The sequence below is a fragment of the Monodelphis domestica genome, chromosome 1 (genome assembly GCF_027887165.1).
Source record: "Monodelphis domestica isolate mMonDom1 chromosome 1, mMonDom1.pri, whole genome shotgun sequence".
Lineage (NCBI taxonomy): Eukaryota > Metazoa > Chordata > Mammalia > Didelphimorphia > Didelphidae > Monodelphis > Monodelphis domestica.
In genome coordinates this window covers 722058287-722082856 of record NC_077227.1, presented here as the reverse complement: position 1 = coordinate 722082856, position 24570 = coordinate 722058287, and the positions used below count along the sequence as shown (strand labels likewise).

General features: G+C 43.9%; 2 protein-coding genes across 4 annotated transcripts in view; one reads left to right on the top strand and one right to left on the bottom strand.

The window, feature by feature from the left end:
* The window catches only part of LOC100616943 (zinc finger protein 665-like), a 21031-nt gene extending 7394 nt beyond the window's left edge, over positions 1 to 13637 (bottom strand). The window contains exons 1-7 of the mRNA XM_056818794.1: positions 13370 to 13637; positions 12342 to 12595; positions 12076 to 12290; positions 9424 to 9574; positions 6630 to 6704; positions 1434 to 1560; positions 864 to 962 (exon numbers count right to left, since the gene is read on the bottom strand). Coding sequence (XP_056674772.1) covers positions 864 to 962; positions 1434 to 1560; positions 6630 to 6704; positions 9424 to 9574; positions 12076 to 12290; positions 12342 to 12595; positions 13370 to 13637 — 1189 coding nt within the window. The remainder of the gene's footprint in view (positions 1 to 863; positions 963 to 1433; positions 1561 to 6629; positions 6705 to 9423; positions 9575 to 12075; positions 12291 to 12341; positions 12596 to 13369) is intronic.
* Positions 9992 to 24570, top strand: LOC100028524 (zinc finger protein ZFP2-like). Of its 3 annotated transcripts, none has more exons than XM_056812876.1 (5): positions 9992 to 12534; positions 16007 to 16109; positions 19192 to 19318; positions 19813 to 19911; positions 21061 to 24570. In XM_056812876.1, exons 2-5 carry the CDS (start codon positions 16077 to 16079, stop codon positions 22935 to 22937), a joined length of 2136 nt encoding a protein of 711 aa, XP_056668854.1. In that variant the 5' UTR covers positions 9992 to 12534; positions 16007 to 16076; the 3' UTR covers positions 22938 to 24570. The 3 variants fall into 3 exon arrangements, with proteins under 3 accessions (XP_056668854.1, XP_056668858.1, XP_007477733.2); XM_056812880.1 differs by having other exon boundaries at positions 9992 to 13152; XM_007477671.2 differs by lacking the exon at positions 9992 to 12534 and having other exon boundaries at positions 13159 to 16109.

Sequence of the window (24570 nt, the reverse complement as noted above, 5' to 3'; positions counted from 1 at the left end):
CTGGTAAGACCTACGTAAGATTGAGGGTCTCACTGGCATCATCCTCAAGAAGTATCATTAAGGGTTGGTTAGAGTTGAAATGCTGAAGAGAGTAGAACGAGATTAAAATATCATCTGTAGTCTTTTGGTTCTCATTTTCCCTCTCTTGCTTCTTTTCTCCTCTCCCCTTTTTGCTCTAGTCTCTCCCTCCCTCTCTTTGTCTTATCTTTCATCTCTCCCTTTGCTAGGAGCTGGCCAGTCCACAGCATTATATCTGGACCTAGGAGTGGTCCTAGAATTCCATTTCTTTATCTACTTTCCTCTCCCCCCACTCCAATTTGCCATTTGTCTTTACTACTAAGTGGTCTCACACAGAAAGGAAAGATTTAAAAAATCCAAGATATCTAAGAGAAGAAGAAAGACCGATGAAAGGATTTTGTTTTATATTCAAGTTGTATTTATACTTGTATGTATAAACACACATGCATATACATTTTTGTAGATACATATACACATGCACACATGCATTTGTACATATCTGAAAGCAGAAAGAAAGTTTTGAAAAAAGAGACCGAAGATGCAAAGAAAAAATAAACCTAGGAAGGCACAGAAAATTATGGGATTCAGGGTGCAAGCAGAAGAATTAGAACTGGAAAAAGAAAAATCTCTCAGAGATACTGTAATGTAATATAAATGGAAGAGCGTCAGCAAAGTGATGTTTTAATGAGAGAATTTCATGGGGGAGAACGTAAGTGAAACAGAAATAGCCCTTCTTCAAAGACCAAGGAACCAATAAGGAGAGCTCCCTATCCAGCACCCACAATGACCATTTGGATGGTGCTTACAGTGTTTCTCATCTGTTAATTCTTCACTCAATCACTCACCTAGGAAAGTGCTAATCAGGACTCCTTTCTCTGCCATCCATGGGGCTTCTATCCTTTCCATCTGGGAAATCATGTCTGGTATGGAGATAGGAAGGCTTCCTTATGAGGAAATAAATGGGAGAGGGCTGAGGTCAGAGATAGAGCCCAGAATTCAATCTCATGCTCTTTTTCATAAGGGAATAAAGGGCTCGCCAGCAAGATCCACATGGGGGCACAAAGGACTCCTGAAGTAGCCGCCATGATGTTTTGCCAGGAAGCATAAGGGATGGGTCACCAGTTCAAAGGAATGACTTTTAGGAAAAAGCAAACCTTTCAAGGCTTCCACACTGAGTCTCTGGGGCTGTGAGGAGAGGGGTAACTCACTGAATGAACAGGCAGCCTTAGGGGCAGGACATTGAAATGGCTGGTTTCCCATTGTACAATGCAAATACCTTTCATTTAAATAAAGAGAGCAGAAACTCTGGACATTATCCCTCCAAGAGAAGGGAAGTCCTCCAGGCACCAGGCAGCCCAGAAGAAATGAAAAGGCAAAGACAGATGATGCTCTGCCTGGAGGAGAGCCAACCTTACCAAGCGAGACAAAATTCTCGTAGTTCTCCAGCATCACGTCCCAATACATGTCCTTCTGAGAAGGTTCCAAGAGCCCCCATTCCTCCCAGGAGAAGTCCACGGCCACATCCTGGAACGTCAGGGGTGTCTGAAATAGTACACAAAATGCCTGCTCACTCAGGGACCAGCCCTTGTGGAAAACGAGGAAGATGTGAAGTTGGCCGCATGTTAAGGCACGGATTCTCAAAGCGTCTTAAGTATTCCATTTTCGGTATTTCTGGAGAAATTCCTGACCGGCTCCCTCAGTTTATGCTAGACTCCATGTCATAGAAAAGTTTCCTGCTCCAAGTCAGCCTGACAAACAAGCTCCCACCCAGAGCCCAAAGTGAGTCAGGACTGCAAAATCCCTGCAATAGCTGGGCTACCTTTTCCTTCAAACACACTGAGCCCCCCCCCCCAATTGTTTGGCCCCAAGGGATTAAAGGCTCAGGCTCCTGACATCCTTTCCTGGGCACAGGAATACAAAACATCCTGGAGGATGTCCTGGCACCCTCTCTGACGTGTAGCTGCTGGAAACTGATGGGCACCTCGCTCGGATGAATCCTAGGTGCCCATCCTTTCTGAACAGCCTTCTCCTGCTAAGGCTAGGGAAGCCTCCTTTTGTTAACTGGGGAAGGGGTGTCTCCTTCTGTGCCAACATCAAACCTAAACTTCCAGGGCACTGGCCTGGCCTGCAATGCCCCCAAAAAGCATAAGAGGGAAACTGAGAGCCAGGGGATGGTCAGAGAAAAAAAATGCCTCGACAAATCACACCGACAATGGGATTCACGGTGGATTAGGGTACCAAGGATTGTCGCCTCTTGGGAGACCACAGTCTCTTGTCAGTCACTCAGCAGTTGGCTCCTTGATTCTTGCCCACAATTTATTTAATATCTGATTCCAGGAAAAGGCAGGCAGCTCTGTAGATACTTTTTTTAAATTTACTAACAGACATGCACCCACTTTCTCCTGGGTAAAATGGGGATTAAAAATGCCACTCCCCTGGGTGGGGATAATAGGGAGGGGACAGGGCTGGGGACTACAGCCCTGATTTTATTCTTCTATGGAACTCCCTGGTGAGGAAACTCCCTTCACCAATGTAGGCTGCATCTCCTCTGGAATTGGTCTTAGAAAGCTGCCTAGAGCACCAAGAGTCATTTGTCCAGGATTAAATAAGATCATATGTGTAAAGGGGTTGGTAAACCTCGAAACATTATGTAAATGTTAGCTATTATCTATGTTTGATCAGACAGTTTGAACATGGCATAAACCTGAGGAATGTTCTTTGTCTCTTTTTATTTTATACAATTCTAAACTCATTTTTTTTTAAATAGTAAAAGAAACTGGCAAGAGAGGTGACAGCGATTGCCCTGAGGTAGTGATGGGGGAAGTAGTGGATGCCAGGATGATACCTGCGGAGGAGACCGCCATTCCCATGTGGGACAGTGGCGTAAAAGGGGCAGAGAGTCAGCACTGAGCCTGGGGAGAAGGCAGGGCTCCAGGTACAGAGATGCTGACTGTAGGGCTCCCTCAAGACCACTGGCTAAAGGGCTACCCAGGGAGGGAGCCAAGAAGCCCATCCAGGCTCTCCCATCCTAGCTGGGTCGCTCTACAGGTCACAGGATGTGAAAAGGTCAGAAAGAGAGAAGCAGACTGAGAAAGGAGGGCGGACTCTGCTCCTAAATGCTACGAAAATAAGTGGAAGGGTCTACGGGGCGTCTCTGACCAGCGTCAAGGGACGGTCAAAGCCTCCTTCTGGTTGCTCCGTGGCACTCTCGCTGCCAGGACTGGCCGATGAACCAGACCTCCTCGTCAGCCTCTTCAGTGACAAACAACAAGCCTGTCTGGGAGCCCTGAGGTACCTGGGGGTCAGGAGGCTTCACAGCCTGTTGGAGGCTGTTGCTGAAGGTGGAAGCTGTCTGAGGAGAGAGAGAGCTCTCGGATACCAAGCTAGCATAGGAGAAGAATATTCCAAAGAAGGTGTTCCTAGCTTTCAAGTCAAATCAAATTTACTACTGACCCGTAATCTGTGCCAGGGAATATGCTGAAAACTAGAGATGATAATGATCATAATTGTGAACGTTTATATATATAAAAATATGTATAATAAATAAAACAACATATAAAATATGTAAATGTGTTTAAAATATATAATATAAAACATAATAATAACATAAAATATTTAAATATGTTTAAATATATAAAACATAACATAAAATATTTAAATGTGTTTAAATATATAAAACATAACATAAATAGATACATGTATTTAAATATATAATATATAAAATGTAACATAAAATATATAAATGTATCTTAAATATATAATTTATAAACATAATACACAAAATATCTAAATGTATTTAAATATATAATGTATAAAACATAACATAAATAGATACATGTATTTAAATATGTAATATATAAAACGTAACATAAAATATATAAATGTATTTTAAATATATAATTTATAAACATAATACACAAAATATCTAAATGTATTTAAATATATAATGTATAAAACATAACATAAATAGATACATGTATTTAAATATGTAACATATAAAACATAACATAAAATATATAAATGTATTTTAAACATATAATTTATAAACATAATACACAAAATATCTAAATGTATTTAAATATATAATATATAAAACATAACATAAATAGATACATGTATTTAAATATGTAATATATAAAACATAACATAAAATATATAAATGTATTTTAAATATATAATTTATAAGCATAATACACAAAATATCTAAATGTATTTAAATATATAATATATAAAACATAACATAAGTAGATACATGTATTTAAATATGTAATATATAAAACATAACATAAAATATATAAATGTATTTTAAATATATAATATATAAACATAATAACACATAAAATATCTAAATATATCTGTATAATATATAAAACAATAACATAAAATACAGAAATGTATTTAAATATATAATATATAAAACATAATAACACATAAAATATGTGTATTTAAATATATATATTCCAGATTCTCAGCTAAGCACTTTACAACTATTATCTCATCTTCACAACAAACCTGGGAGGCAGGTGTTATTATTATCCCCATTTTATAGAAGAGGAAACTGAGGCAAATCGTTTGAAGTGACTTGCCCAGAGAATCACACAGCTAGTATGGATCTGAGGCTGTATTTGAGCTCAGTTTTCCTGACTCTAGTCCCAGCGCTCTATCTATCCAGGAAAACAGCCCCTAACCCCAAGGCACTCAGAGTTGAGTGAGGAAAAAAAGGCAAGCAAGTATGTCCACACAAGATATATAATGGAAAAATCTGAGACGAGGCCAGGAGGAAGGTATACACATTAAAAAAGAAACAGGCAAAGCTTCTTGAAGAAGGAAGGATTGTAGGTGAGGCTTTAAGGCAGGCACAGACCTACAGATGGAAGCATCTTGAGCAAAGAGCAGTAAAGCGCCCAGGGTCACTCTAACACAGTATGTGGAATAAAACAAAAGAAGATGAGAGAGTAATAAAACAGACAGAAGGGGAGGCAGCTCGGTGGTGTAAAAATGGAGATTTGAACTCTGGACTTCAATCCCCAGAAGCCCTTGCTCTAGTTCCCAGGATGCCCTCTAATCTCACTGAGATTCCCAGCTGGTTGAGATCAAAAATTGCTATTTAAACTGGCTGTAAAGCCTACTGAGGCCCTCTTCCTGCTTGCGCTTCCAGGGACACATGTATCTCATGATGTAAGTGAAATTGAATGGGCCTTTCGGCCCTCCTAGGTATGTGCTTTCTTATTTTGTATATTTTTTAAATTCTTAATCTTTAATAAACCTCATAAAATATAATACTTTCAGCAGAGAAACTAATTTTCCCTGCTACAGTGGCTCAGTGGATTGAGTCAGGACTAGAGACAGGAGGTCCTGGGTTCAAATGTGACCTCAGATACTTCCTAGCTGTGTGACCCTGGGCAAGTCACTTGACCCCCATTGCCTAGCCCTTACCACTCTTCTGTCTTAGAATAAATACACAGTATTGACTCCAAGACGGAAGGTAAGGGTTTAAAAAAAAAAAGCCAGAATATCATATATTTGGTCCAGGAGGTAATAGAGAATTTCTGAAGTTAGCTGAATAGGGAAGGGACCCAATCAGCCCTGAAAAACTGGGGTAATTTGGGCGCTGGAGTGAGGAGGGGGCAGAGGCAGGTGAACCCCCGACCCAGAAGTTATTACAGTCATCCAGGATGGAGGGGATGAGGGTCTGTACCAGCAGGAGAGCAGAGGCCGACCATGAGAAATGTTAGAGGGACGGAATTGACATCGCTTGGCAACTGAATGGAGATGGAGGGGGCCAGAGGTGGGAAGTCAAGAAGACGGTACATTTGGAGCCTAAATATTCATTGCCAAGAGGAATGTGTGTCCTCACCAGGAACAGGCACCAAAGGGAGAAGGCAGGATATGAGGAGAAAGGGGAGTTTCGGCTTGGCCAGGAGGAGTTTGGAGAGCCTGGGAGACGTCCTGGTGGAGGAGGAGGCGGGAGCCAAGCGTTAGGGATGGATGCGAAGAGAATCATCTGCACAGAAGGGCCCAGATGCCCCCAGGGCAAAAGTATAGCGCCAGAGGGCTAAAGCAGGACTCCAAAGCCCCCATTTTAGCCCTGTCTTAGTTTCCTCCATCAAATGACAAGATTAAACGATATTCTTTCCAAATCTAAAGATCTAGAACTAGGAGTTAAGCGGCCAAGTGCAGAGCCTGGGGGGCCTGGGGGGCCTGGGGGGCCTGGGTTTAACTTAAATTCCACCTTAAAGCCCTTCTGGTCCTGTGAGCCTGCCTCAGACAACTTTGCCTGGGCCTGTTTCCTCCGCTGAAAAGGGTGGATCATCCTAGCTGCTACTTCCCAGGGTGGCTGGGAGGATCCACCAGAATGAGGTGGGTCAAGCTCTTAGCACAGAGGCACCCACTCAGAAGGTGGTTAATAAATGCTTAGTTTAAAAATAATAATAATAACTTCCGTCTAACCCCGAATCATCTGTCAGAATCAACAAAATGGACCCAAAAATGAGTTTCAGGATCTGGCGTGCAACTTCCTTTCAGACAGCAGAAAGCAAGGGAGGAAGTGAAGGCTGACCGTTGAGGGAAAGGATGGCTTCGAAGGAGGGACAGAGAAAGTCCTCACTCACCTGGGGCCTGCCTGTTAGGAGCGCAGAAGTCATTCCCTCCTCCGTAATTCTTCTTTCTTGAGGAAGAGCACAGCCCTGAAGGACAAGTAAAAAGTCAAGAGAGAGACCAAGCCTGCCTGGGCACTCCCAAACCACAAGGCTGCCGCCCAAAGGAGCGAAGAGCATGGGCAGAAGGAACCCAAACCCAAGGCTCCACCTTCCACTGCTCAGCCAGCTCCAGCCACAGGCTCTCAGAAGGCTCCTCACCTAACGGTGGGGGCCTCTCAGGGACTCAGAAGGACCAAACAGCCCCAGAGGTGCCACCGGCCTGGGAAGATAAGAAAGAGGAATCTCTCTGCTACACGCGGTGTAGTCGGGCCTTGGATTCCCGACAAAACTCTAGACGCCTTCGTGAAAAAAAAAAAAAACCGCCTGTAAAAACCATTGGTGACGGTCATTCGGCGGATCACCACCAACCAGCATCACTATGAAACCCCGGATGGCTGACTATCATTATACTTATAACGACCACCGATGAACTGAATGACCATGAAAAACTATGAGGGACTAATTATCCGCCTTTTAATTTAGAACTTGAGATTGACTGAATGACTAGTAAAAGCTACTGACCAGTCATAAATCATTCCAATGAGCTACTGACTATTAAAACTATTAGGGACTAATTATCATACAATTAATTTGAATACAATAATGACTTAAAGGCAATTAAGGGCCACTCGTAAATCATTCAAATGAGCCATTTACTTATTAAATCTAGCGATGACTAATTATCCTGCTTTTAATTTAGAACTTTGGATTTAATGACTATTAAAAACTATTGCGTCATGAATCATTAAAATAAGTTATTTAATGACTAGTAAAACTATGAACGACTGATTATCATATGCTTAAAATTAAGAATTATTTATTTAATGACTAATAAAAGCAACTAATGACTAGTCATAAATCGCTAAAATTGCTATAATTTTTGCTAATTTGCTAAATTGCTAATTGCTATAAAAACTACTGATGACTAATTACCATTATAAGACTATTAATCGAAGGGCTATTAAAAACTATTAGCAGCCAGCTAGAAGGGGATCCAGCAGGGCCTCTTCAAGAACAGGGGGCAGCAGAGGAGCCTCATTTCTCGGGACAGAAGGAGGATGACCAGGCCGGCAGAGGAGGCCAGAGGCCCGGCCCCCCTCTGCTCTCTGGCCAGGCTGACCCCCACCTCTCCTGGATCCTCCCTCCTCTCCCTTTCCATGACCCTCTTCGGTCCCCGCCCTCCTCCCACCCCTCTGATCCCCTCCCCCCACACCCTGGGGCTGGTGACCTCCTTCACTGCCCAGGGCTGCACGATCCCGCTCAAGCACAACATCCAGCCCCCGACTCTCTCCTGAGTAGCTCCAGGCACCAGCTGCCAGGCAGGCACACTCAGCCGGCCCCAGACAGCTCTTTCTCTCTCCCTGACACCTTCCTGCTCCCCAGCTCTCCTCTCACTGTCCTGGCCATCCCCAGGCTCCCACTCGGAGCACCTTCTTACTCCTCCCTCCCCACCCCTCATCACCTCTCACGCACGCAGCCCCCCGACGCTCACACGGCCACTGGCCCGGGCCAGGTTCTCTTCACCCCCATCCTGCTTCCCCTCGGCCTCCACAGGGATCTCCCTAAAGCCTGGCCTCACCCCTGCTCCATGAGCCCCAGGGGCGCCCTATCCCGAGTCCGCGGGGCGCTGACACGCGGCCCCCTCGCAGCTTTCTGGAGTTCCTTCTCCTGGCTCCCTGCTCCCCTCCCGGCATTGGCCCCCGGGGCTACACGGGGCTCCCTGCTGGGCCTCTCCCAGCTAGCAGCTTCGGCATGGCATGGGCGATCCCTCCCGCCTGCAGCCTCTCCCCCGCCGGCCCCTCCCGCCTTCCCCAGCTCCCTCCAGGGCTCAGCTCGAATCCCAGCTTCAGCTGGAGGCTTGGCCCGGCCTCCTGCCCATCCGCTTCCTCCCTTCCCCCCGGGCCTCCTCCAGAGACTACCTTTCACTTTCTAGACAGACACCTGCGGGGGAGCCTTCCAGGCCTTTAGCAGCTGGTTACCATGGGAGCCAGCACTTGGAGTGCAGACCATCAACAAAGCAACCCCCTCCCCGACCCCTGCCGGGGGGCAAGGAAATGTATGAATGAAACTAACAGGGAAATGTCACCAACGTGGGTTCCCAGAGCTCAGCTCAGCGCCAGAACAAGGATATTTCCAGGCTGTCCAGCTCCCCCGCCAAGGCGGCTCCTGCTGGACACACTGGGAGCTCCTAATCAATGCTGCTGATTGACTGACTGATCGACCTCGGCCTGCCCCTGCCCCCGCCCCCGCCCCGGCTCCTCCCTCTTGGGGGCTTCCACTTCTCCTCGACAAGAAGACCCCCAGCTCCTCCAGGACCAGCTCCTCAATCCTTTCAGGGGTCGAGTCTTAGGTTCCAATCCCAGCTTCCTGTTTTCCTTCTTCACACTCGCCCCAGCCTTTTCTGTTCCTACACACATTCACTTTCACATACTCTCTCACTGCCCCCCCCACCTCTCTCTCTCTCTCTCTCTCTCTCTCTCTCTCTCTCTCTCTCTCTCTCTCTCTCTCTCTCTCTCTCTCTCTCACTCACACACACACACACACACTCACTCACTCACTCACTTTCACTCGAGCGCCTACAGAAACTCAAGTTTCATACCAGGGTGCTCACGCTTACGCTTTCCGCACGCGAGCAAACACCCAGGTAAATACTTTTGCACGGCGTGCGTGCCAATAAATCCACCCCTACTTTTTCGCCCCCACTTACCCCCCAGCAGCAGAGGCCCCCTAAAGAAGTGCTCCAGGCTCGGAACCCGGCCGCTTCCTCACCCGAGCTACGCCTGCGCCGACTCAGTCCGGAACTACAAATCCCAGCATGCCTTGCGACCAGAGGTTTTGGGCTCGCCTCGAGGAGGATTCTGGGGAAAGAATCAGGGCTCAGTGGGAGAGACACCGGATAAGAGGGAAGGAGATAAGGAGGCTAACCAGGACTCCTGAGCCTAAGGCACTGACAGAATGATCGTGGTCTTGGAAGGGATAGGACACTTTGGGAGGGGACAGGGCTTAAAAGAGAGACAGATAATAGAGAATTAGGAAAAAAGGAGAAACAAGTAAAGAGGAGAGTGGAGAGACAGAAATAGACAGATGAGATAGATAGGAAAAGGGAGAGAGATACAGAGGACGCAGAGAGAGAGAGAAGAAGAGACAGACACAGAGAGTAAAAGAGAATGAAAAAGAAGTGAACCAAGACAAATAGAGCTTAGGGGAATCCTGATGCTTTTTGTCATTATAAGATAGATACAGGCATACATACACGCATAAAAAAAGTGTGTATTTACAACATGTTTATTATATATAACATATGGGTATACTAATTTCAGTCCCTTAGTTTCAAAAGCTATCTCTATTATCTGTTTCTCTCTGACTCTACTTTTCTTAGTATTTAAAAATGCTTGATTAGACACCTTTTTTGCAGTTACTCTTCTCCCAACTTTCCAGCACTATTTTTAAAAATACTCCTTGAACAAGTTGGTACAGTCACATAAAACAAGTTCAGACCATATCTGAAGATGTATTTCGCTTTCTGTATTTCTCATTGTAAGCATCTTTCTTTCACAAGGAAAACAAGGTTCATTATGAGTTTTCTGGAGTTGGCAGTGATCAGTCTTTCAAAGCTGTTTTTCTTTATTGTGTTTTAGCCATTGCATAAATTAGTCTCCTAGCTGTGCCTCACTCCAAATAACGTTTGCAGGTTTTTCCCAGGTTTCTCTGCATCTCTTCAATTCCTAATTTCCTGTGGAGTGTTAATATTCAGCTGACACATACGTTATGATCCCAGCCACTCAGGCTAAGGCTAGCAGATCCCTTAGAACTAGGAAGTTCTGAGCAGCAATGGACTAAGTACTAAATCTGGCATCAATGTGGTAAGCCCCATCTATACCTCCAAAGGAATCCACCACATGCCGAAGGAAGGCTAAACCTAGCTAGGTTGGAAAGCAGAGTAGGTCAAACCTTTCCCGGATTCTGCACTTCCAGCCTGACTGAGATAAAGAAAACTCTGGGAGGTTTTTTAAATTAAAAAATAAAAACTCTCTTACATTTATATACCAAAATTTGTTCAGTTTCCAATTAAGGAGCATCTCCTTAGGTTCTGATTCTTTGCGTCAAAATTCTTTTGCTACAAAATATTCTTGGTGAATATTTTGATGCCCACGGATCCTTTCCCTCTTTTTTCTCTTTGGGGTATATAGGTAGTAGCAGTATCTCTGATTCAAAGAGCATACACAATGACTTTTGGGGTACTATTCCAAATTGCTTTCCAGAACACCTAGACAGCTTGCAGTTCCACCAACTATGTTCAGTGCACCACTTCCTACCGCTAGACTTTTTCTTACCTCAAGCCTAAATTTTCTCCTCTACTTCTAACCAGCTTGTCTAGAAGGGTTGTATACATGAAGAATGATAGGATGTACAGCTGGAAGATAAATATGTGCCAAATTTTGAAGCCCTTTCAACGCCAGCACAATGAGTTTAAACTTTACTTGGGCAGTGAGAGAAGTGAAGCTTTTCTAGTAAAATGGGATATGATTAGAGATATTAGGAAGATTACTTGGGCAACAATAATCCCTGTCTTCATGGTCTTTCAAGAAGCAGACAGTTAAGTAACTTATTAATCACATTCACCGATGTAATTTGAGTAGCCTGGATGTCCTTGTGCCTAGTATGTTAATCCCAGTGAGAACACTTTAGCCTTCATTATCTCTCCGTTTATTTGGGGTCTGAACTCCCCATTAATTTTGGTTCTGTTCCTTCCATTCTAAAACTTATTCTTCTGTACTGAGAAAGATATCAAAGGAGAACCTGGATCTGCAACTGGCTTCTTTTCTCTTGAATTCCATTATCATTGCTCCTCCTCTCCCGCATAGTGGTCCTCTTCCTTCTTTTCATCAAGACAACTTAATGTTGGATGGTCTTCTTTCTCCCTTTCCTTATCTGTCTTCTCTGACCTCAGCTCATTCTCAACACTCCTTTCTCAGGACTGAACAGGGTGATCACCAGGCAGGGTCGCTCCAACCCAAAAGAGACCCCAGAACTGATGGTCTGGGGATCCGAAGGACGCTGTGATGCATCAGACCCCCATCTGACCACTTTCCACTTCCACTGGAGTTAGTTTGGGCACATCTGGAGACTTCATCCGCATCCCCTCAAACCGGCAGTTAGAATGCCGAATAGCCGTGCCCTCCCCCTACTCCAGACACTTCAGGGCGATTGTTTGTTTTTTGCAAGAATGAATTTGACCCACGTAACGAGCGGTAACATTTCTCTACGCGTGAACCGGAAAGAGAGGAGCTGAGGACATGCGCCCATACTACACACGGACAATTTCATGCACGTCCATGCACAATTCAGATGCTTTTACGCACGTCCGTGGACACTGATACTTTTAGCGGCGCTCAAGCACTCCGTGAAGATCTTTTCTAGACCACTGCTCCGCTCCCACTCTACCTGCCCACGCCCAATGTTCACTTGTAAGTGACTCCTAAAAAGCCTCCCAAGGCCGGTATCCGCGAGGCTGGCTCTCAAAAGAGAGAACACCCCGTGTCCTAGGGCGCCGCGCCTGCGCCGAAGAAGCCTCTTCAACCCCTACCCCTAGAAGTTTCCCAAGGAGTCTGAGATGACGATCACCAGGACCCGCATCCATTTCCCAGAATCCACGCTTCCGTCGGGCGGAGGGGTATCCAGGGCTAAGGATCCGCCGACTCCAGTTTGCCAGGCATGCTGGGAATTGTAGTACCAGGAGGAGTCCGCGCAGGCGGAGTACTTGGATGAGAAAGCGGCCGGGTTTTCTGAGCCCTGGATACTAGGCGAGCCTTCGCGTGTGAGTGGGGCGTGGCGTGCGCATTTGCACACGTGCACGCGAAAATAGGTCTGAGTGTGTGCTGACCAGAAAGGGTGCGTGTGTGAAAGTGAGCTTCAGTTTCCCCCTTTGGTGAAAGTGTAAAGAAAATGTGGGTGCGGGTGTGTCCGCGTCTGTGTGCGTGCTTTTGTCGTGCGTGTCGATGTTTGTGCGCGTCCTCCTTCAAGGAAACTGAGCTTCTGAGTGTGAGCGCTTCCGCACACGAAAGTGTGTAAATGTGTGTGTCTGTGTGTGAGTGAGAGTATGAAGGAGCAGAGAGGGAGCGAGTGTGGAGAAGGAAAACAGGAAGCTGGGATTGGAACCTAAGACCCGACCCCTGAAAGGATTGAGGAGCTGGTCCTGGAGGAGCTGGGGGTCTTCTTGTCGAGGAGAAGTGGAAGCCCCCAAGAGGGAGGAGCCGGGGCGGGGGCGGGGGCAGGGGCAGGCCGAGGTCGATCAGTCAGTCAATCAGCAGCATTGATTAGGAGCTCCCAGTGTGTCCAGCAGGAGCCGCCTTGGCGGGGGAGCTGGACAGCCTGGAAATATCCTTGTTCTGGCGCTGAGCTGAGCTCTGGGAACCCACGTTGGTGACATTTCCCTGTTAGTTTCATTCATACATTTCCTTGCCCCCCGGCAGGGGTCGGGGAGGGGGTTGCTTTGTTGATGGTCTGCACTCCAAGTGCTGGCTCCCATGGTAACCAGCTGCTAAAGGCCTGGAAGGCTCCCCCGCAGGTGTCTGTCTAGAAAGTGAAAGGTAGTCTCTGGAGGAGGCCCGGGGGGAAGGGAGGAAGCGGATGGGCAGGAGGCCGGGCCAAGCCTCCAGCTGAAGCTGGGATTCGAGCTGAGCCCTGGAGGGAGCTGGGGAAGGCGGGAGGGGCCGGCGGGGGAGAGGCTGCAGGCGGGAGGGATCGCCCATGCCATGCCGAAGCTGCTAGCTGGGAGAGGCCCAGCAGGGAGCCCCGTGTAGCCCCGGGGGCCAATGCCGGGAGGGGAGCAGGGAGCCAGGAGAAGGAACTCCAGAAAGCTGCGAGGGGGCCGCGTGTCAGCGCCCCGCGGACTCGGGATGGGGCGCCCCTGGGGCTCATGGAGCAGGGGTGAGGCCAGGCTTTAGGGAGATCCCTGTGAAGGCCGAGGGGAAGCAGGATGGGGGTGAAGAGAACCTGGCCCGGGCCAGTGGCCGTGTGAGCGTCGAGGGGCTGCGTGCGTGAGAGGTGATGAGGGGTGGGGAGGGAGGAGTAAGAAGGTGCTCCGAGTGGGAGCCTGGGGATGGCCAGGACAGTGAGAGGAGAGCTGGGGAGCAGGAAGGTGTCAGGGAGAGAGAAAGAGCTGTCTGGGGCCGGCTGAGTGTGCCTGCCTGGCAGCTGGTGCCTGGAGCTACTCCGGAGAGAGTCGGGGGCTGGATGTTGTGCTTGAGCGGGATCGTGCAGCCCTGGGCAGTGAAGTAGGTCACCAGCCCCAGGGTGTGGGGGGAGGGGATCAGAGGGGTGGGAGGAGGGCGGGGACCGAAGAGGGTCATGGAAAGCGGGAGAGGAGGGAGGATCCAGGAGAGGTGGGGGTCAGCCTGGCCAGAGAGCAGAGGGGGGCCGGGCCTCTGGCCTCCTCTGCCGGCCTGGTCATCCTCCTTCTGTCCCGAGAAATGAGGCTCCTATGCTGCCCCCTGTTCTTGAAGAGGCCCTGCTGGATCCCCTTCTAGCTGGCTGCTAATAGTTTTTAATAGCCCTTCGATTAATAGTCTTATAATGGTAATTAGTCATCAGGAGTTTTTATAGCAATTAGCTCATTGTAGTGATTTATGAACAGTCATTAATTGCTTTTAATAGTCATTAAATAAATAATTCTTAATTTTAAGCATATGATAATTAGTCGTTCATAGTTTTACTAGCCATTAAATAACTCATTTTAATGATTCGTGAGGCAATAGTTTTTAATAGTCATTAAATTCAAAGTTCTAAATTAAAAGCAGGATAATTCATCATTGCTAGATTTAATAATAAGTAAATGGCTCATTTGAATGATTTATGAGTGGTCTTTAATTGCCTTTAAGTCATTATGGTATTCAAATTAATTGTATGATAATTAGCCCCTAATAGTTTTAATAGCCAGTCAGTAGCTCATTGGAATGACTTATGACTGGTCAGTAGTTTTTACTAGTCATTCAATCAACCTCAAATTCTAAATTAAAAGGCGGATAATTAGTCCCTCATAGTTTTTCATGGTCATTCAGTTCATCGGTGGTCGTTATAAGTATAATGATAGTCAGTCATCCGGGGTTTCATAGTGATGCTGGTTGGTGGTGATCCGCCGAATGACCGTCACCAATGGTTTTTACAGGCGGTTTTGTTTTTTTTCCACGAAGGCGTCTAGAGTTTTGCCGGGAATCCAGCCCGACAACACCGAGTGTAGGTAGCAGTATTCCTCTTTATTATCTTCCCAGGCCGGTGGCATCTCTGGGGCTGTTTGGTCTTTCTGTGTCCCTGAGAGGCCCCCACCCGAAGGACCTCTCCGGAGCCTTCTGAGAGCCTGTGGCTGAAGCTGGCTGAGCAGTGGAAGGTGGAGCCTTGGGTTCAGGTTTCTTTTTAAAGAGAACCTTCCTCCCTTCTTGACAAACATGATCTCTCCTGATGACTTATTATATGTTGAGCCAGAGCTCACCTTGGGAAGGGAGGAAGAGACAAGCCACCAAAAGGACCTCCTGCACCCCCAGCCATTTTATGGAATGATTGGGGGTGGGGGTGTTAACCCTTTACTTTTGTCTTAGAACCAATACTGTGCCTGTTCCAAAGAAAGGGGAGGTAAGCGCTAGGCCAGGGGAGCCAGGGACTTGCCCAGGATCCCACCTCCAGCAAGAGTCTAAGGACAGATCTGAATAAAGGATGTGTTTGAAAACCAGCTGAGACAGGCACAAAGCGGAGATTCTCCTCACCTAGGAAAGGCTTTTGACCGGCCACCTCCCATGACCTATCCCAGTATTCCCTTTTGTACAGGAAACATTCCATCTTTGACATGTTAGGAACAATCTCTCCCTTTTCAGGGGCTTTTGGAGTTCCTGATAGGGAAGTTACTTCTTCCAGATCTCTACTTTGAGGTTTTTGAGCCTCCTAATGGGTTGAGGGTTCAAGGAGGGGGAAAGGAAGAAAGACAGAGATTCGGACTCCGGACTGACTTCAGAGTTCTTATCGAAAGGGTCCTGTCTTGGGTGGCCTCCAGTTGACATCCCAGACTCTCTCCCCAGTACAGATGGTCCTGAGCTCTTTGGTCCAGAGGACAAAGCCGCTAGTTTGTGCCTGGCCTGATTCTCTCTGAGCTCTCTAACTCTCCAGGGTTCCGAGTATCCAGGAAGCCAGGGAAGTGGTCCTCCCTCTGTAAGAATGAGGGTGTGTGGCCAGAGAGAGGAGGAGTCTGGGAGCCAGAAGGCAGGATTGGGCTCCTTCCTGAATTCTTTCTCCACTTTCAGTTCTGACTTCTCAGGGCTGGGAGCTTCCCAAGAAAGAAGGATTGAGGAGGAAGAGGAGGAGGAGGAGGAGATGACTTCTGGGCTCTTCAGAGTCAGATCCCTGGTGAGTGAGGAAGTTCTCCCTCTCCTGAAATGCCCTTCTTTTTCTCAGATTGTCGAACCTTCTCTCCCTTGCTTTAACCAAAGTGCATTGAGGGGCTTGAAACTCAGTTTTTGTCCCCTGGAGACCTTGTCATTTCTGACCGATGATAGAAAGAGTGTATATAAGGACAGTTAGGTAGCACGGTGGAGGACCTGGGTTCAAATGTAGCCTCAGATACTTCCTAGCTATGTGATCCATGACAAGACACTTAGTCCCAATTGCCACTTCTACCTTAAAATTGATACTCAGTATGGATTCTAAGACAGAAGTTAGGGTTGGGTTGGTTTGTTTCTTAATTAAAAAAAAAAAGACCTGGGAGGAGGGAGGGAAAGAAAATGAATCATGGAAACATGGGAAAATATTTAAAAAATAAAAAATTTTTAAGTCTATAGATCTTCAATGACACACATAAAGCCAGTGGAATTGCACGTTGGCTATGGGAGGGGGTGGAAGGGGACTGGAAAGGGAAAGAACATGAATCATGTAACCATGGAAGAATATTATACATTAATTAATTAAAGATTTTCAAAAAAATAATTTAAAAATTTTTAAATAGTCTATACGTCTTTAGAATTGAACAGAATAGGAACAACCTCCAGGAAGTGATGCAGAGCGAGAGGAGCAGAACTAGGAGAACATTGTACACAGAGACTAATACACTGTGGTATAATCGAACGTAATGGACTTCTCCATTAGTGGCGGTGTAATGTCCCTGAACAACTTGCAGGGATCCAGGAGAAAAAAACACCATTCATAAGCAAAGGATAAACTATGGGAGTGGAAACACCGAGAAAAAGCAACTGCCTGAATACAGAGGTTGAGGGGACATGACAGAGGATAGACTTTAAATGAACACTCTAATGCAAATACTATCAACAAAGCAATGGGTTCAAATCAAGAAAACATCTAATGCCCAGTGGACTTACGCGTCGGCTATGGGGGGTGGGGGGGAGGAAAAGAAAATGATCTATGTCTTTAACGAATAATGCTTGGAAATGATCAAATAAAATATATTTAAAAAAAACAAAAAAAAAAGAATTGAACAGAATAGTCTGGCGACCTCATTTGATCATTGAGGAACCTGAGGCCTGGGTGAATTATCTTACTCAAGCTCACCTGTGACAGAACCTTGGTCTTCTGAGACATTGTTTAATCCTTCTGCTATGCTACTCTATAGTCTAGAAATGGCTTTATTCTTGACCGTCCATTGGAATAATCATTAATTTGTTCAACCCGTTGTGCAGCCAGGATTGATCTAAATCCATTGAGGTGAAAAGACCTGAAACCTAATTCAGGTATCTATAGCTATACTCACCAGAAGTCATTTTTTATAATAATTTGTGATTCCACAAAATACAGATTGAAAGTTTTACATTAATATCCATTTTTATAAACTTTTTGCCAGACTAGTAAGAAAGTGGCATTTTTTTCAGACATGTAAATGCTTTTTATTGTCTATTTCAGTAAAAATGACTAGTTCTTAGAAAATTTTTTATAAGTTTGGAGACATTATGCAGACCACTATACTGGTGTCATGTGAGTCTCCTCTAATGTTCACTTCCAGAAAACAAATAGTTGAAATTAGATAAAAGAGTTGTCCTGGCAGAGAGCACTTTGTAGTTGAAGTATTGTAAACCTTGATAGTTTATGAAATAGTAGCAGAGAAATCAATATAGATGAATAAATTGTCCAGTATTCATTCATATAGAGGTGGAAGGGTCATTATGTGTCATCTAGCTAGTCCAAGTAGCTCATTTTATACCAGAGCGGTTGTGGTTTCCCAAAGGTCATATTTGTGGTCATTGAAAGAGCCAGAATCGGAACCCGGGCTCTCCTGTCACCAATCTATTACTTTCTACCAGCCATGCTATCTGGGATCTGATTTTTGTTGCCATTTAAAGTTGTTTTCATTCACTTAGCTGTTGTGATATGTCTATTATTCCTTCTTTCTGCCCTGCTCACACTCTATCATTTCCTCTACTTGTTTGAAATCTTCCTATTTTTCATTCCTTCTAGCATATTCCTCCATATTTTAGAATGCCATTGGGGCAGGAAGGGCACTGTTTGGGGTCAGTTTTTTTTTAATGTTGCTGCCATATGCATTTTTTTGTATGTAGGTTTTTTTCTTTTGTCAGTAAATAGCTTAGGAAATAAAACTCACTTGTGGAAATAGCCAGCCAAGTCAAAGAAATAAACAGCTTTATAACTTTACTCATGGAATTCCAAAGTATTTCCTAATACAGTTGAATGACCTTGCAGCTCCAGGACCAAGGAATGTTTGCCTGTGTTTTCTTTCTAATCCCACAAACACTGGATTTTTCTCTTGTGTGAAGGGAACCCCCTCCTAGGATCACATACTGGAGTCCTCCCTGGGTCCTGATACTGCTAGTGTTACATCTCGTCAGTGCGTTCCAGTGTGGGTCACCGGCAGTGACCTAGGCACCTGAGCTCGAAAAGATAAGGTTATTGATCCAGGGTCAAAGAGAAGGAAGAGAAGAGGGAGTTCCAGGAATGGACTTGTGGGGGAAAGGAAGGTGGCTGAGAGAACCATGTGGAGAGCAATTCCGTGGCTAATTTAGGATAGATTTTTCTCTGTCTGCCTTCTCTTAGTCAAGTAAATAGGCTTTATGGCTTCCTTCCTTGGTAGCTCTTTAGCCAGTGGTCTCTACAGAGCCCGTGGCCTGCCTCTAGTCAGAATCTTTGTACTTGGACTCTAGCCCTCCCTCCTCCCCAGCCTTGGTGCTGATCTTCTGCCTCCTTCACTGTCCCACATTGAACACTGGACTCCTCCACAGGCATCTTCCTGGCATCCACCACTTCCCTATCACTGCTTTAAGACAACTATACCTTTTACAACTTTTCTATGATATTGAATCTAGTATAAACTGAGGGAGCCTGTAAGGAATTTCTCCAGAAATACCAAAAATGGAATACTTAAAATGCTTTGAGAACCAGGGCCTTTCCATGCTGCCAACTTTACATCTTCCTTGTTTCCTCCAAGGGCTGGTCCCCGAGTGAACAGGTGTCTTGTTTGCTGTTGCAGACACCCCTGATGTTCCAGGATGTGGCCGTGGACTTCACCTGGGAGGAATGGGGGCTCTTGGAACCTTCTCAGAAGGACATGTATTGGGACGTGATGCTGGAGAACTACGAGAATTTTGTCTCCCTTGGTAAGGTTGGCTCTTCCCCAGACAGAGCATCATCTGTCTTTGCCTTTTCATTTCTTCTGGGCTGCCTGGTGCCTGGAGGACTTCCCTTCTCTTGGAGGGATGATGTCCAGAGTTTCTGCTCTCTTTATTTAAGTGAAAGGTATTTGCATTGTACAATGGGAAACCAGCCATTTCAATGTCCTGCCCCTAAGGCTGCATACCTCTTCTACTGCCTGTTCATTCAGGTCAGTGAGTTACCCCTCTCCCCATAGCCCCAGAGACTCAGTGTGGAAGCCTTGAAAGGTTTGCTTTTTCCTAAAAGTCATTTCCTTTGAACTGGTCACCCATCCCCTATCTTCCTAGCAAAACATCATGGCGGCTACTTCAGGAGTCCTTTGTATACCCCCATGTGGATCTTGCTGGCGAGCCCTTTATTCCCTTATGAAAAAGAGCATGAGATTGAATTCTGGGCTCTATCTCTGACCTCAGCCCTCTCCCATTTATTTCCTCATAAGGAAGCCTTCCTATCTCCATACCAGACGTGATTTCCCAGATGGAAAGGGCAGAAGCCCCATGGATGGCAGAGAAAGGAGTCCTGATTAGCACTTTCCTAGGTGAGTGATTGAGTGAAGAATTAACAGATGAGAAACACTGTAAGCACCATCCAAATGGTCATTGTGGGTGCTGGACAGGGAGCTCTCCTTATTGGTTTCTTGGTCTTTGAAGAAGGGCTGTTCACTGTTTCACTTATGTTCTCCCCCATGAAATTCTCTTTCATTAAAACATCACTTTGCTGACCTACCTCCACTCTTTCCCCTATAATTTCTATGAGAAAAGTTTTTCTCATTTTCTGATGCTAACCCCTCTGTTTTCATCAAAAATAGTGAGGAGGTCAAGGCCAGTTCTACAGCATAAAACCAGGGAACATATTGCAAGTCCCATATTCAAGACTTTCTATTTGAGCAGCTACAAATTCACTGAGTTGTATTCTCATCTAATTTATCATCAAAGACATCTTGAGAGAATGGGTTGCTAAAATCTAGGCTCTCGATGCCTACAGCAACATTTCATCCTCTGGCCAACTTATCTTATAAATAAAAGATATGTTATTGGTTTTCATAAGCTCTTCTTGTTGAATTTATATTTTAATTTAGGGATCAATCATTGGTTTAATAGGTTTACCCTTACATTTTCCTGGAGATTATCTTGAAGCTTATCAGTCATAGTTGCCAAAATTAAACTATTTCTTCTTTCTGAACACATAGAGAGACTCATAAAAGAAAGGTTCCTTGAATTCCACATTAGGAAAAACTTGGGATTATAAAATCAGATTAGAAAAACAGAAGAAAAAATAAGAGACACAATCCTGAGATGTATCAATCACTAAGTATTATCACTAATATCATTCATGAAATTCTGATGGCATCTACAAATGCTTTCAGCATTCTGTATCTGTTAATTCCTAAGAAGCTAGTTGCTCTGTTATTGTTATTATTACCTTAAATATATTGGGCTTAAATTTCCTGTTAATAATGATCATTCTGCTTTTTCCACATTGTTCTTTAAATAAAGGACACAATCTATGAATATATAAGTTATTATTTATGATTAATTATATACAGATATATGAATGTTATAATTATATATATTATAAATTATAAAATTAAAAAGAATATAATGCAAATAGTTTTGCATTGATCAGAGTTCTTAAAGTTCTCAGCAGAGGGAGGAAAGGTATATTGATATATTTTTGTTGTTTTCAGATTCTCTTAGTCAGAAGACAAGATGTAAAGCCAAAGAGACAACTGTGAAGCAAGATATTTTTGTGGGAGAACTATTTAAAGAGAAACTTATAAAGGAAGGACTTGGGTATTCCACATTGGCAGAAAGTTGGGATTGTGGCGACAGGTCAGATAGGCAGAAAGGAAACCAAGAGACATGGCCTTGGGAATTAAAAATTACTAATGAAACTATTCATGAATGTAATATATTTGAGAGGAAGTTTGTTGTTATTCCACAACAGAGAGTCCATATAGAAGAAAGTCTTCCTAAATACAATTCACTGAAAAAGAGTTTAAAACAGTTTTTCGACACACTTAACCCTAAGAGAATCTTCAGTGGGAAGAAACTCAAATATAGCAAATGCAGAAAGCCCTTTCGTTACCAGTCAAATCTTACTCGTTACCATAGAACACATCCTCCAGGGAAACCCCATAAATGTAATGAATGTAATAAAGCCTTCAGCAAGAAAGGAAGCCTTAATGCACATAAACTAATTCATACTGGAGAGAAACAGTTTGAATGTAGTACCTGTAGAAGAGGCTTCAGATACCATTCATCCCTTAAGCAACATCAGATAATTCATACTGGTGAGAAGCCCTATAAATGCAATGAATGTGGGAAAGGTTTTAGCCAGAGAGGAATCCTTAAGACACATAAAATAAGTCATACTAAAGAAAACCACTTGGAATGTAATGTATGTGGGAAAGGCTTCAGATACCGTGCATCTCTAAGAGTACATAAAAAAATTCATACTGGAGAAAAACCATATATTTGTAATGAATGTGGGAAAGCCTTCAGCCTAAAGGGAAACCTTAGAACTCATAAGAGATTTCATACAGGTGAGATGCCTTTTGAATGTAATGAATGTGGGAAAGCCTTCATACTCAGAAGAGATCTCAATAAACACAAGAGAATTCATACTGGTGAGAAACCCTATATATGTAATGAATGTGGGAAAGCCTTCAGGTGGAATGGAAGCCTTAAATCCCACAAAAGAATTCATACAGGAGAGAAACCTTATGTTTGTAGTGAATGTGGGAAAGCATTCACCAATTATCAAAGCCTAACTCATCATCAAATATTTCATACTGGAGAGAAAACCTTTCAATGTAGTGAATGTGAGAAAGCCTTCACCCAGAGAGCAAATCTTAACCGACATAAGAGAATTCACACTGGAGAGAAGCCCTACATATGTAATGAATGTGGGAAGGCCTTTATTGTGATGGGAAACCTTAAAAGACATATGAGAATTCATACAGGAGAGAAACCTTACAAATGTAATGATTGTGGAAAAGCATTCACCAATCATCAAAGTCTAATTCATCATCAAATATTTCATACAGGAGAGAAAACCTTTCAGTGTAATGAATGTGAGAAAGCCTTCACCACAAGGGGAAACCTTAATATACATAAGAGAGTTCATACTGGAGAGAAACCCTATGTATGTAATGAATGTGGCAAGTCATTCAATGTGAAGAGAACTCTGACAATGCATAAAATAACACATACTGGAGAGAAACCCTTTGCATGTAATGAATGTGGGAAAGCTTTCAGCCAGAAGGGAAGTCTAAAAAGACATAAGAGGATTCATACCGGAGAGAAACCCTATAAATGTAATGAATGTGGGAAAGCTTTTACCAATCAGCAAAGTTTAACCTACCATCAAGTATATCATACAAGGGAGAGACCCTTTCAGTGTGATGAATGTGGGAAAACCTTCATCCAGAAAGGAAAACTTAACAGACATTCAATAACTCATAAGGGAATGAAACTCTATATTTGTAATGAATGTGGAAAAGCCTTTAACCAGATGGGAAATCTTAATACACATAAAAGAACTCACACTGGAGAGAAATAATTTGAACTCCTTCATACTGGGAAGCCATAAACTACATGAAATAATCTATATTGGAGAGAATCCATATAAATATATTGAATGTGAAAGCCTTCAGGTATCAAAGCCTAAAAATTACCATCCATATTTCAGACTGTTGAGAAACCCTTTCTCTATAATAAATGTTTGAAAACTTTTAACTGGAAGGAAACCTATAATTTATATTAAGAAAATTCACTCAGTGAGGTGCCTTTTCTATGTAATTAATGTGGGAAATATTTGACCAAAACTCAAAGCCCAGTTCAACATTATTTTGTTTTCAAGAGAAACCTTCCTATATGATGAATGTGCTTTAAGAACTTTGGGATTCTTAGTGAAGATAAATGTCATGAAGGGAGAAACTTTGGTCCAAACTTTAGTACATTATGAAATGCACAGTCGAACTCCTCTCCCCTTTGGATATAATCAATGCAGGAAAATGTTTAGGTTCAACCTATATCAGATCATTTATACTGGGAAAAACCTCACTTAAATATAAGGAAATTGGAAAGACTTTAGAAAAAAGTACAATATAACTATGTCTATGGCTATTGAGTGGGAACTCATCCATAGGTGGATTCAAATAGATATTGAAAAAAATCCTTTTCAAAGTAACTGAAGAACAAAGTAGCCTCATCATGAGTCAAATGAGGGGTTGATAGGGGAGGGGGCAGATTTTTGAGAGCCTATATACCTTCCTAGGAAACTTCAGAGAGGTGAAGAGAAAGCCAAAAGGAATTCTATACAGGAGATAATTTATTCTACTTTTACCTAAACAGATGACTAACAATAGAAGTAATAAAAGAGACAGTTTTCAGTTCATTATAAAGTCTAGGGAGGTCTGGGAAGCTTGAGTAGATTGAAAGCAGCATAATAGGCATAATAAAGATAAGATTGTGGGACCTATGTGTTTCAACTGGATCTTGTTCTTGTCCCCCAGTTTCAATTACTACTCATAGAGGATCTTGGGCATAAAATGGAACTAAAGCTCCACTCTACACACAACTCCCATGGAAGTTTAGGAGCCATTTGACTTATGGCTAAAAAACCATACGATAAACTTTTTGAGGACACAGGCTCATGGTCAGTAACATAATGGGAGTTATGAGGACCAGCCTAACCCAAAGCCACATAGTGATGGGCACCATGTATTCAGCATCTTATAATGGGATTAAAAAAAAAAAGAAATGGGGACATTATGTTGATGTTTGTTCCCCAGATGAGTATAGTGTATACAATTCCAAGTTGTGCCCTTTATCAGTGAAAGTCTAAATATCACAATGAGCAATTAAGAACAGAGAACAGAAGGAGCCCCACATAGGGTAGCTCAGTGACCATGAAATCATTGGAGACAACTCAATGGAGTTGAAATGTGACAATCACCAGAGAATAGAATTTCTGCAATTTGGAGATGTATTCCCTCAGTCACATATGTGCATCGGTAACCGATTCATTTCCCTTCCTTTGTGTGTGTCTTCTGCTTGTTTTCCCAGCACTCTGTGAATGTTTTTTCCTACTGTTATTGTGATAACCAATGGGAAAATGTACCCCATGGGTGCATGGGAGCTTTTTGTTGCTTTGTTTGTGATGGTGTTTGATTAAATACCTTGTGCTTTAA

What these genes read in the sequence shown, in the direction of transcription:
- LOC100028524 (XM_007477671.2), top strand. Translation starts at nt 15,921, where the DNA reads ATGAGGGTGTGTGGCCAGAGAGAGGAGGAGTCTGGGAGCCAGAAGGCA. An exon ending in TCTTCAGAGTCAGATCCCTG is followed by an intron (nt 16,110 to 19,191) that starts GTGAGTGAGGAA and finishes TTGCTGTTGCAG; the next exon opens with ACACCCCTGATGTTCCAGGA. An exon ending in CCTGATTAGCACTTTCCTAG is followed by an intron (nt 19,912 to 21,060) that starts GTGAGTGATTGA and finishes TGTTGTTTTCAG; the next exon opens with ATTCTCTTAGTCAGAAGACA.